The sequence below is a fragment of the Taudactylus pleione genome, unplaced genomic scaffold (assembly GCF_031769625.1).
Source record: "Taudactylus pleione unplaced genomic scaffold, aTauple2 ptg000016l, whole genome shotgun sequence".
NCBI lineage: Eukaryota > Metazoa > Chordata > Amphibia > Anura > Myobatrachidae > Taudactylus > Taudactylus pleione.
The window spans coordinates 22,147,573-22,160,400 of NW_028284418.1; the positions used below are offsets into that span (position 1 = coordinate 22,147,573).

Consider the following 12,828-nt stretch of genomic DNA (forward strand, 5'->3'; position numbering starts at 1 on the left):
TCACATTAGACTTGGGCAGGGTCCATATGTATAGTAATAATGCACACTCACCCCCTACTTCCAGAGAAGATTCCAGGACTTGCACTCCACCACAAAAAAAATTTAATCCAATATAAAGGTTACATAATATAGACAGATGCAAAGGCCCAACAGTCTGTTTCAACTGCTCGCAGGCAGTTTTTGTCACTGTGAGCAGTTGAATCAGACTGTTGGGCCTTTGCATTCATCTGTATTATGCAACCATTATATTGGATCAAACCTGTTTTTTTTGTGGTGTAGTGCTCCTGGAATAATCTCTGGAAGGAGGGGGTGAGTGTATAACTCACCCCCTCCTTCCAGAGAATTTATATACAGGCAAGGAACGGATGTCAGTCAGGTAAACAAACAAATCAACAATGCCCCGACACTGGATCCTCACCGCTAGTGTTGGGGCATTGTTGATTTGTTCATTTACATGAGTGACATCCGTTCCTTGCCTATACAAATATCATCACAGGATGTGCACTGGGACTGTTGTGGTTTAATTATAGAAGAGTGCCGGACATTGTTATTTTTATATATATATATAAACAGAAATGTCAGCACCCACCATTGTTAAATCACTCAGAATAATACATAAATTATGGGGTTTGGTTCAAGAATCGATCAATGCATTTAAGCCTGCAGCCCACATCACGGGACCCCATTTCTCTGCAGGTCCTACACTATCTGTCATGCATATGGAAACCTGGTAGCTGCTATCACAAAGTTTAAACTGAAAACATGTTAACTGGTTTAAAGCTTACCTGCCAAGACAGTCACCGAACATAGGCCCTCATTCAGAGCCGTACGCTCTGAGCAGAGCGCACGCTCTGAATGAGGGCCGGGCTCCATTTTCATGGAGCGTCCTCCTGGACGCTCGTATAGCTGTGGGTCACCACCCACAGGCTATACGAGCGTGCATTGTGATGGTCGCGATGGTCGAGACCATCGCGACCATCGAATTTGCGAGCCGGAGCCTGCGGTTGAGGTTTTCAACCGCAAGCTCCGGAGTGATTTTGGCTCTATCAGAGCCAAAATCACTCCCACTGACATCACTAGTGATGTCAGTGGGCCGGCTTCTGACGGGAGGCGTTCCCGTGGGAACGCCCCCGTCAGGGAGGCACGCCCCCGGCACGCCCACCAAAGGGGGCGTGCGGTCAATCAACATTGACAGCACGCCCCCTTTGATCGGACACAACGAGCGAAGGACTTTCCTTCGCTCGTCGCGTCTGGCGCATGCGCACGACGGAGCTCCCTCCGTCGTGCGCATGCTCAGTCCATAACATCGACCCACTTGCGAGCGGACAGCCGCTCGCGAGTGGGTCTGAATCAGGCCCATAGTTTCTGTCATACTACCAAATAGGCAGCAGACACAAGTTAATATAAATGAGCTTGCACAGGGGTGCATGAGAAAGCTGCGATCACAAAAAGGCTAATTAAATATTAACCAAATACACAAAGTCAGAAATCCACTGCACTTGCCACTCCCAGATTTGGGGTACAAAACTGCACTCGCCATTCCCAGGACTGGGGTGCAAGTGGCTTGTGACCACATTGCTTAAATAAATAAAAACAGAAAACTCAGCACTCAACATTGTTAAATCACTCACAATAATACATAAATAATGGGGTTTTGGTTCATGGATTGATCAATGCATTTAAGCCTGCAGCCCACATCACGGGATCCAGAAAGTGTTCAGAGTTTGCTTGTGGGAACCAATGCAATCTTCAGATGGCGCTGGTTCCCGGCGTTCCACTTTTTACTATAGGAAGGAGATCCAGGGTTGCAAAGAGGGTTCGAATCGGAACCCTACACTGCCTCTGCACGATTAACCTGCGGCCGTCCGTATGTCTGAGCTCAGGTCACGCATGCGCATAGGCGGCACATCACCGGTAAATAACATTGGTAATTCAGTAGCCGTGTTAGGGGATGGTTTGGACCGCTGCTTTTTGGAGCAGCTGTCCTCACACCAGAGCAATAACTTGCGGCAAGTCAGACACTTAATTATCGGGCCACTTGGCTCCCGATGATGAATAGGTCTCTTAGTAACATTAAACTGACATCTATTGACTTTATGAGTATAAATAAATTAGTACACAGACAAATTATTTAAAATTTCTTCAGTGGATTAACAATATTATTACAGAACAGAATATAATGTGTGATAAGATCTGCATATAATGGGCTTGCGTAAATAATTGTGATCTTAAAGCTTTTACCTTTAAAAACACAATTACGCAAGCAGAGATGCATGTATCTTAAGATATGAGATACTTTGTATGTATAAATACGTGTAAATGCGTAAAACATTTAATATTCTAACCATATCATCATGCTGTTGGGATACCATCATCCTGATGATGATGACTGGGTTGGACGATCAAGGTGATCGCCGCCTATAACACACAACCCTTTTCCTGGTGGAGTAGTGGGCATGTGCCACGGACCCTGGAGGCAATCCCTCCTGTCATGGCCACAGGGGTCTGCGGCATGGGCTTCACTACTAAGCCAGGAAAAGACGTGTTACAGGAGGCGATCGCCTTGATACCCCACCTCCCACCCACTTTCCTGAATCTGCCACTGTGCTGTCCTGGCTAGAGTTTCTGCTATAGCCCCAAACTAGCATCTCTAATTGCAGCGAATCGTGATAATAAAAATGCTATTTATTGTGGTAAACAGGCTCCTAAATCCTTAATGATCAAATATTGTTTTATTTATTTACTAATTGTATCTAATTTTATCTCTGTGCTTTCTCTGCTTATTACACAGCTGTTGGATATGTGCATGCAGAACTGTAACACAACTTTTCAGTCCTTGGTGCTAAAGAAGGAGTTCTGCAAGAACGTGTTGGTGAAACTGTTAAATCCAAAGTACAATCTACCTGTCCACTTGCAAAACACAATTCTCCGCTTCATCATGGTAAGTTTTCTGCAGAGATTAATAATTGTGATAGTTTATTGTAAATCTATACATTTTGATTGACTGCTGCTAGATATATATAAAAATGACTCGGCTGGTATGACTATTTGTAAGTGGACCATTCATTGTCATACTGTATGTAAGATCTGGTGATGTGTGTGTTTTTGTTTGGTTTCTGTGTTTAAGTGCATGTGTACTGGTCTGTTTAGTGCTGCATATGATAAGTTAAAGTTTTAATAGAGTGTGTCTAGGGTGTTTATATCCATATGTTGGTTCTATGAGTGCCAGCGTTTTTATAACAGGTGTCAGTAACATCGATTAAAAGTATATATTTTTTATGTATAGACGTGGGCCACAAGTTCTCAAGGGAATGTAGACTTGACTGATGTCAAAGAGTTATATTTGGAGCTGATTAAGAAAGGAATTCAATTCCCTTCATTGAACGCTAAAGACGAAACTACTGTAGAGACCCAAAAGGTAATGACATGCAATTTTTTTATGGATGTTATACTACTATGATGGGAATTGATGGTGAACCTCAGGATGAGATTCCAGAACAAAGATAAACAAGTTATCACATTTGTGGGCACTAAGGATAGAGTTGCAGATGGCCTCTACTGATCACTAATGTCGGTCGTGTACTGTATGTAAAACTAAGCTGATTGCTAGTCAAGGGACCAGCTGTGTATAATGCAGATAAGATGCAACAAAAATTAACACTATTGGATCAGATGTGTTATAATGGATTTTATATTTTCTCAAGAGTTAATTTACTGTACAATTAGTTAAGTTATGCTGTTAGAAGAGCCCATTGTGGCAAAAAAAGGTTGGAAGCAATCAAAATATAATGATCACATTTATATAGCTTTTGTTTGGGTTGGAATGCAAATGTCCTTCACCATACGTTTGTGTGGGCCATCATTATACATGTAAGCATTGCATTGCAATCTGATTGTTAGGTATGGATCAGTGATGTATCTATAATGGGTTCAGGGCGTGCGGTGCATGCGGATTCATAAGTCAAGGGGGTCCAACACCATGCACCTAGAGCAGGGTCTGATCTATTGGACATTATATTTCTAGTACTCTTTGGAAATATGGTGCAGGTGAGACCTCACGCTGCCCCTGCAAATGCTGTCATCCTGCCCTGCCCTGCCAAGCTAGGAAATTGGGGGGAGATCTAGGTGGATCAGCATAAATGCAACTGCACAGCAACACATGAAAGCATATAGCTGTTTGTCCCGGCTGTTTTGTTTGTTGTAAATGAGTGTTCAATGTTTATTTGCAACCTTTACCATATAACATCAACCAGCAATGTGGGAATACATATTAATCTGCAGAGCACAGACCTGCATTTGTTACTGCTGTGGCTCTAATATATTAACACAAAATTCTTCTAGCTCTTGAACTATGCTCATCATTTTCACTTTCCACTGTTCCCTCTTACAGAGGTTATCAGAAAGTTTCTTTTAATTAGGGCTCATTGAAGCAGGTAATTGTGCCTATGTACTTGAATGTAATTAGATCCTGTTTATCTTGTTTGTCCAGCTGTTTTATTTATGTTATGTAATAGATCAGCATGTAAAGGCAATGTTTTTTTTATTTCCTTAATAATTGTATTTGAAATATGATCAGCCAAAGGGAATACTTCCTGAATTCATAAGTTATGATTGGAGAATTGTGAATATATTGCTGATTGGTTGGGACTTGCTAAAGAACAAAAAAGTACCTAAAGTTCAAGTTTGTTATATAATATAGGTTTAACCATGGGGGGCAATGATGTTCTGTCAGTTACCCTATTGAGGCACTGTATAGAAGCACAACAATTGGCAGTAATTTGGAGATCAAACATTTTCAAACAAGTAAATGATTATGGTTTGGGAACTTTGAATACCAGGTGAGCTGATATTCTATGCTTTACTGTACAGTTACCAATTGTTTCCTGGGAGAAACATGAGAAACAATGACCCATCTCTTTCCTGGACTATAGCCCTTTCAGTTGACCAACTAAAATAAAAATATTGATACACTGTATACAATGGAGACAGGGGGATATCTATAATAAGTGCAGGGTGTGTGGTGCAAGGGGGCCCACACCCATTTATTCAATACGTACCCCCTTGAAGTCCCACAACGGCAGTATCATCTCTGTACAAATAGCCTGGAAAATGGCTGCTGCGCCATTTCCCCAGTAACCTGCCCATGTGTAGTATACTCTGGCACAGACTAGTACCCAGAGTATATTTCTGCCCTCAATGAGCTGCCGACCAATGAGTAGAGAGGAGGGAGCCCCAGACAGAGACTGCACATGGGCCCCCTCCTCTCTTAATATGCCCCTGAATAGAAGTAAATTAGAAATATATTGCGCAACTGAAGCATGCACAGAAAAACTGTATGTATATATTTGCACGAATGCAGAGCTGTTCACATATTGTGAATGGCCGTATCTGCATGTGTATCATATGCGTTTGGTTTGCTATTAGCCATCATCATCTGCATGCACGTGCATTGGCTGTTTCCTCAGGGATTAGGTGACTTTTAGTATTGCTGCAATCTAAGAAAAGTCAAAACCCAAAGATACTGTATCTCTTGCATTAGGCAAACTAATGTGACAGACCGCAGTCCCTATTATTCTCAATGAGGACTCAGCGGGCAATATTAGCTAACACCATCTGAACATCGCGTTAGCCATTTTGCTCCTATGAGGAGACCAACACTGAAGTGGAATTTTCTGAACCCTCCCTGGCAGCCTCCATACTAGTCCTCTCCCTTAGGGTCAGAACACAGCAGTAAAGACACAGCTACCCTGTTTCTAGGGGTGGGCAACCCATGCAATCGCTCCGCCTCCGACCCCAAGCTGTCACACACACTAGCTGGCATTCTGTTGCGGCAGCCACTGCCCTGCAGCCCACCCCTCCTTCCTTGTCCCAGCCCATCACATGACACGGCATGACTTCACGTTGAGGAGCTGCACAGAGGAGAAACTTATTTAAAGTACACCCAGGTGCCATTTCTGAGAGTGGGACTGGGGGGGGATGGATGCCACCACTGGCCAGGCGTGGGGCACCCAGCAGGCAGCAGAGCAGGCAGACAGCCAGTCCCTCTCCCTACAAAATGAGAAAGGAGAGGAGAGGCTGCTGAGGCTGAGCTTTATTTTTTTGGAGCAGGAGCAGCTTCTGGCACACTGGTGCACTCTTTTTTTTAATTCAAATTCCCCAATTGATGTCTTATGGTTGAAAGACTAAATAATAAATTCTAATCAGCACTATTATTGGGGAATATGAATTAACAAACTGTATAGAAAATACAGAAATAAATGGCATAAATATTTTCCCTTACAAAAGCTGCCCATAGGCTGTGACCTATGGAGATACACCGTGCGTGACCGATGATGTCACGTGGCACCTTCCATCGGCGCGCCTTCCCTCCCATCCTCTTGCCTGTCCTCCCTCCCATCTGCGTGCCCGTCTGCACACTGCAGCTCTGACTGCTCAGCCCCAATGGCCAGCCAATGAGGGACAGCTCAGCAGAGCTTTCAACAGCAGGCAAGTGTAGTGTTATTATTTTCTGTAGGGGAGCAATGTTCTTTTATTCTGTGGGGGAGCAATGTGCTTATATTCTGTAGGGGAGCAATGTTATTTCCTCTGTGGGGTAGCAATGTTCTTTTATTCTGTGGGGGAGCAATGTTATTCCCTCTGTGGGGGAGCAATGTTATTTCCTCTGTAGGGGAGCAATGTTATTTCCTCTGTAAGGGAGCAATGTTCTTTTATTCTGTGGGGGAGCAATGTGCTTTTATTCTGTACGGGAGCAATGTTATTCCTTCTGTGGGGGAGCAATGTGCTTATATTCTGTAGGGGAGCAATGTTATTTCCTCTATGGGGGAGCAATGTTCTTTTATTCTGTGGGGGAGCAATGTGCTTTTATTCTGTAGGGGAGCAATGTTATTCCCTCTGTGGGGGAGCAATGTTATTTCCACTGTGGGGGAGCAATCTGCTTTTTTCTGTGGGGGAGTGATGTGCTTTTTTTCTGTCGGGCATCAATGTGCTTTTTTCTGTGAGGTAGCAATATTATTTTCTCTGTGGGGAGCAATGTCCTTTTTTCTGTGGGGGAGTAATGTTATTTCCTCTGTGGGGGAACCATGTATTTTTTTCCGTTGGGCAGCAATGTGCTTTTTTCCTGTCGGGGAGCAATGTTATTTCCTCTGTGGGTGAGCAATGTGCTTTTTTCTGTGGGTGGGCAATTTTATTTCCTCTGTGGGGGAGCAATTTGCTTTTTTCTGTGAGGGAGCAATGTGATTTTCTCTGTGGGGGAGCAACGTGCTTTTTTCTGTTGGGGAGTTATATGTTCTTTTCCGTGGGGGAGCAATGTTATTTCCGCTGTGAGGGAACAATGTGTTTTTTTCTGTTGGGCAGCAATGTGCTTTTTTCTGTGGGGGAGCAATGTGCTTTTTTCTGTGGGGGAGCAATGTGCTTTTTTCCTGTCGGGGAGCAATGTTATTTCCTCTGTGGGGGAGCAATATGCTTTTTTCTGTGGGGAGCAATGTGCTTTTTTGTGTGGGGGACCAATGTTATTTTCTCTGTGGTAGAGCAATGTGCTTTTTTCTGTGAGGGAGCAATGTGATTTTCTCTGTGGTGGAGCAATGTGCTTTTTTCTGTGGGGGAGTTATATGTTCTTTTCTGTTGGGGAGCAATGTTATTTCCTCTGTTGGGGAACCATGTGTTTTTTTTCTGTGGGGGAGCAATGTGCTTTTTTCTGTGGGGGAGCAATGTGCTTTTTTCTGTGGGGGTGCAATGTGCTTTTTTCCTGTCCGGGAGCAATGTTATTTCCTCTGTGGTGGAGCTATATGCTTTTTTCTGTGGGGAGCAATGTGATTTTTTCTGTGAGGGAGCAATGTGATTTTCTCTGTGGGGGAGCAACGTGCTTTTTTCTGTGGGGGAGTTATATGTTCTATTCTGTGGGGGAGCAATGTTATTTCCTCTGTGAGGGAACAATGTGCTTTTTTCTGTGGGGAGCAATGTGCTTTTTTCTGTGGGGGTGCAATGTTACTTCCTCCATGGGGAGCAACATTCTTTTTTGTGGTGTGGAAGAGCAATGTTATATACCGTGGGGGGGCTGATAATGTGCATTAGAACAGGAAACAGGAAAACAGCAGTTGGTTTTGCTGTACCTAATCCTATGGCTATGTTAATGTGGTTTATTCATAAGGTAGTCTTTTCATTTGAGGCCATGTTCCTTACTGTGAGACCACGCCCCTTACAGTGAGGCCATGCCCCTTTCCCGGGGTGTGCGCCCCTGTGGCATGTGCAAACTTGGCCCATTTTGACTGTTCGCACTGGAAGCCCCAGCCCCTAGAAACGGCCCTGAGTATTGCTATCATATGACTGTAGACTCTTGATCAGAACAGGCTGTTACCAAAAAGCCACTGTCCTAGCAACAGTTTTTTATTTTGCTGTGGAAAATCATCAAACTCCCTAATGGTTCATAAACGCAGTTTACCTCTAAGACTCATGACAACACTATAATCTAATCTAAAATAAATACACACAACAAGTGTTGGATTTAATTTAGGTTAAATTTATTTTTACATTAACTAATTGATTGTAAATACTTTAATGATCAAATAAATCATTGAGTTAAATAATTAAAGTTAGTATGGTGGCGGACAACAAAGAACGGCACTCCAACAAGATCATGCATACCAAACATACCAAACAGTCCACTTTATGTCATTCCAAGCTTTGATAAATCTGGGCTTTAGGAGTAGATATTCTAAGCCTTGGGGCAGGAGGAAAAAATGCTAAAACTGTGGTCAAACCTCCAAAAATGCAGTTTTCAGAGGTTTAACTGCATTTTTCATATGCGTCAAGCAACTTGGACCCGATGGGTAACACCATCTAATAGAAGTCTACAGGCTTCTGTTCGGAAGACTTCTCCTAGAGGGATCCAGTAGGATTATTCCCAGAGTTTCCGATGTCTGCACATGCGCAGAGGGACTCCTGGGTCATAAACCCGGACGTCCCGACATTGCAAAGGATTGCTCCTATCGGGAGAACTGTCCTATGCTAAAATCATCATGCATACTACGTTACTAAACGCTGGCATGCATGCAATGATTGGTGGGATGCTTGATGCATCCCATCATTGGAGAGAGATAAAGTGGAGAGAGATAAAGGACCTGATTCAGATATGTATGCTCATGCAATCGCAGCAGTGATGCCGTACACATCTGCTGTGTGAAAATATACTAATGCTGTAGCCACCTGGAAATTAATTGATGCCCACAGATGGATTCACAGATCCAAGCAAGTGCTTACAAACACACAGTGGTGGACACGGATCCTTTGATAATCAACCATCTGAGTAAATCCTATAGTCACGCAGAATGGGCACGGGAACTGAGATGGTGCCATACAGATGAAGGCAGATACACGCCGGTCACTACACACCCACGTTTTTGCCACTACTCGTTATTTCCCACAAAACTGCCTCTGCTTGCCAGTGACTTGTAGTCACATCTGATAGCAAATCAAATCAATCGCTACATGTGTGCAGCTAAGACGCATGCGCACTTGACCAATAATCGCTTTACTGCATACATTTTGGCATTGCGTACATTTCTAAATCAGGCCCAAAGTACCAACCAATCAGCTCCTGTCATTTTTTAAAATACAGCCTGTAAAGTGACAGGTGCTGATTGGTTGGTACTTTATCTCTCTCCACTTTATCTCTCTCCAAGGCTTGGTAGTCTTAACATATTTTCATATATTTCTTGTATTTTCATATGAATTTTCAGTACCTTGTAGTTTTAACAGTTTAAATACATTGCTCTTTTTTTATTTGCATTTAATATTTCCTAATTTAACCATTTGTTGCAGTGGCATCTGTATGGGCGCAGAGTGTTTGGTGCACATGGGTCCTTGAGTCCAGGGGTGCCCACACCGCACACCCTGCACTTAATACTCACCTCTCTGGAGTCCCCCATCATGGTCAGCAATGCTTCACAAATTACTAGGAAAATGGTTCTGCAGACATTTCCCCTGCGTTTTGCGCACTCACAGTAGGGAAATAGCCGGGAAAATGGCCACCACAACATTTTCCTAGAGACCTGTACATGCAATAGACTCTAAGGGGTATATTTATCAAAATTCAGTTTTAATTTCGATTTGAAGTGTGATTTAGCTCACCTCAAATCGAATCAAATCGAATGTACAAATCCCTCATCAAATCCCTCATTTACTAAAATTAAGGGCCTGATTCAGAGCCGTTCGCTATTTGTGGTCGTTCGTTCAAAAACAAGGGGTGGCTATTCAAATGATCCGTTCGCAACTTGCAGTCTGTTCCCACCTCTAAGTCTGAACGAGCGAGCAAAACATACGCTCGTTTTTTTTATAAAAACGCCCCCTGGCCGCACGCACCATACGTCATGTCCGCTATTTATTAGATTAATCGAGTACATCGTACAGCGTATGAACTGCTCGCTATTCTTGTGGTTGGTTTTTTCAACCGCTATTTTGCGAGCAGTTCTGAGTTAAAAAAAAAACAAGTGACGTGGTCAATGACGCTGCTGTATTAATTATGCACTCCCTTAAAACGCCCGTTTTGACCTTTAAGCACGCCTGCGTTCGGATCTCCACTCCCCGTTTTCAAGCACCTTCCCCTGTTACCACCCACATACGCCTCATTCTGTCACTCAAAATAGCAGGCCCTCGCTATATTGCGTACCAACGATTTTCGGCCGCACTGACTGGTTCGCGCATGCGTACTAAAAACCGTACGCATGCGCAGATGTGCAAACATCGCTCGGAACGAGCGTACTGCCGCTAGCGAGTGGCTCTGAATGAGGGCCTAAATTTTTAGTTCGATTTTCAAATCGAATTTGATTTTGGTCGATTTTGAACAGTGATTTGCTGTTCATTTTTGCATGTTCATGTAGAAATCGAATAGCAATTCCCACTTCGAAATGAACTTCTAAGCCCCGACTGAATAGAACTGCTTTATGCTTTCACTTTCAGCATGAACAGTTAGTTTTCACACATATACATGCATAAATCAGTGAGATCCATGCATGTACTGTATCTTACTGTAAAAAGCTTAGAAAGAGTTAAAAAAAAAAAATGTTAAAATGACGTGGGCTCCTCCCCCCCTAAAACAGAACCAGTCCCGGACTTCATAGCCAGTCTTGGTTGTGTAAGTACAGGGAAAAAATTGCGTAGGGTTCCCCCTGTACATTGCACAACCAGTTCTGGGCTATGATCCTGCCCTGGTTCTGGAATTACAGGGTTCCCCTATAATCTCCACAACCAGCACCAGACCCTTTCTAGCGGGGGGATGATGCTACAGTCAGGGGTGCCCTTTCACCAGGCTCTGCAGTCAAAGCATCAGCCCTGACTGCTAATCAGCCCCTCAATAAAGGGGTCCCCCTCTCCAGGGCACCCCTGGCCTAGGCTGTTAGCCCGAGGCTAGCCCCACCACCCCTGGGCTATCAGCCTTTATCAGGGGTGCCCTGGAGAGAGGAACTCCTTTATTTGAGGGGTCTCCAACTCCCCAGGGATCCCTATCCTGGGCTGACTAGTGGTTAGGGCTGATTCTTTTGCTGGGGGCCCAGTGAAAGGGCTCCCCTGGCTGTGGCACCAGCCCCCAGCTAGAAAGGGTCCACTGCTGGTTGTGGGAATTACAGTGGAACCCTACGCTTTTTTACCCCTGTAATTCCAGAACAAGGACCGGATAAGAGCCCGAATCCTACGCAAATTTTTCCCTGTACTTACACAACCAAGACTGGCTATGAAAAGTACAGGGCTGGTTCTGTTTTAGTGGGGGATCCCACACCATTTTTGTTTTTAACTTTAACTCTTTATAAGCTTTTTACAGTAAGATACATGCATGCATCTTACTGATGTATGCATGTATGGGTGTCAATCTGACATGCTCATGCTAAAATCAAAAGCATAAAGCAGGTCTATTCATTTGGGGATTTGAAGTTCGAATTTAAGTTCGATTTTGCATTCAATTTCAAATCGAATAATAGTAAATAAGGGATTTGTGTGTTGGTCTATGTAAAAGTACCAATGTTTTTCCGATGTTCGATTTTGAGTGGGATTTGAGTGAAATTCGGTTTTATGTTCGATTTGACATTTGAATTTGCCTTTAGTAAATCTCCAAATGCAAAATCGAATGTCACATCACACTAAAATCAAAGTTGAACTTTAGTAAATTTACCCCTTAGGTTTCTATTGCTCAGAGTCTACTGCACTGCATTGCGGCTAGAGAGAAGGGGGCCCAGACGGAGACTGCACATGGGCCTCCTCCTCTCTTAATACGCCCCTTATTTGTTTACTTTTATTCCTAGAAAATTCTGTTCACATATACAGTAACATGTATTTGAGTCTTCCCATTTAGTCTGGTGCTTCTATTTAGTTGTAGGTTTTCCTAGTCTACAAGCTTCAGTGACTTTCTGAATTAGTCAAACTTTCTAAAAGTCATAGTTTTTGAAGCTTCCTTATAAATTCTGAGACCTAGGCCCTGATTCAGACCCACTCGCAAGTGGGCGTACGTACGTTCGGCGTACGTAAAAAAATATTTAAATTCAGGCACTCACTCGTATTTTCGTACGCAGCAAAAAATCCGCCCCAAGCTCAGGCGACCCCTCCTCTAACTAACGAGCGTGCCAAATAGCGAGCGTACATCCCCGAAATGGCTTGAAGGGAACGCACGCACAAGTACAAACCGGAAGTGGGACTGTCAGATTCCGATTACCTGCTCGTTTTTTCGGCCTACCTCCCTCAATCGTATCATGTCAATCAATGTATCAATTAGCTTAATTGTTTTTTTTTTTTCAACACAATGCAATAAACTTTAATCTTGTCCGTGTTTGTATTTGCTCGCAGAAT

General features: G+C 43.5%; 1 protein-coding gene across 1 annotated transcript in view; it reads left to right on the forward strand.

Annotated features, from left to right (window-relative positions):
- TOM1L1 (target of myb1 like 1 membrane trafficking protein) overlaps window positions 1-12,828 on the forward strand; it is a 202,183-nt gene that overhangs the window by 69,272 nt on the left and 120,083 nt on the right. Inside the window, exons 4-5 of the mRNA XM_088473337.1 lie at window positions 2,792-2,941; window positions 3,287-3,418. Coding sequence (XP_088329463.1) covers window positions 2,792-2,941; window positions 3,287-3,418 — 282 coding nt within the window. The remainder of the gene's footprint in view (window positions 1-2,791; window positions 2,942-3,286; window positions 3,419-12,828) is intronic.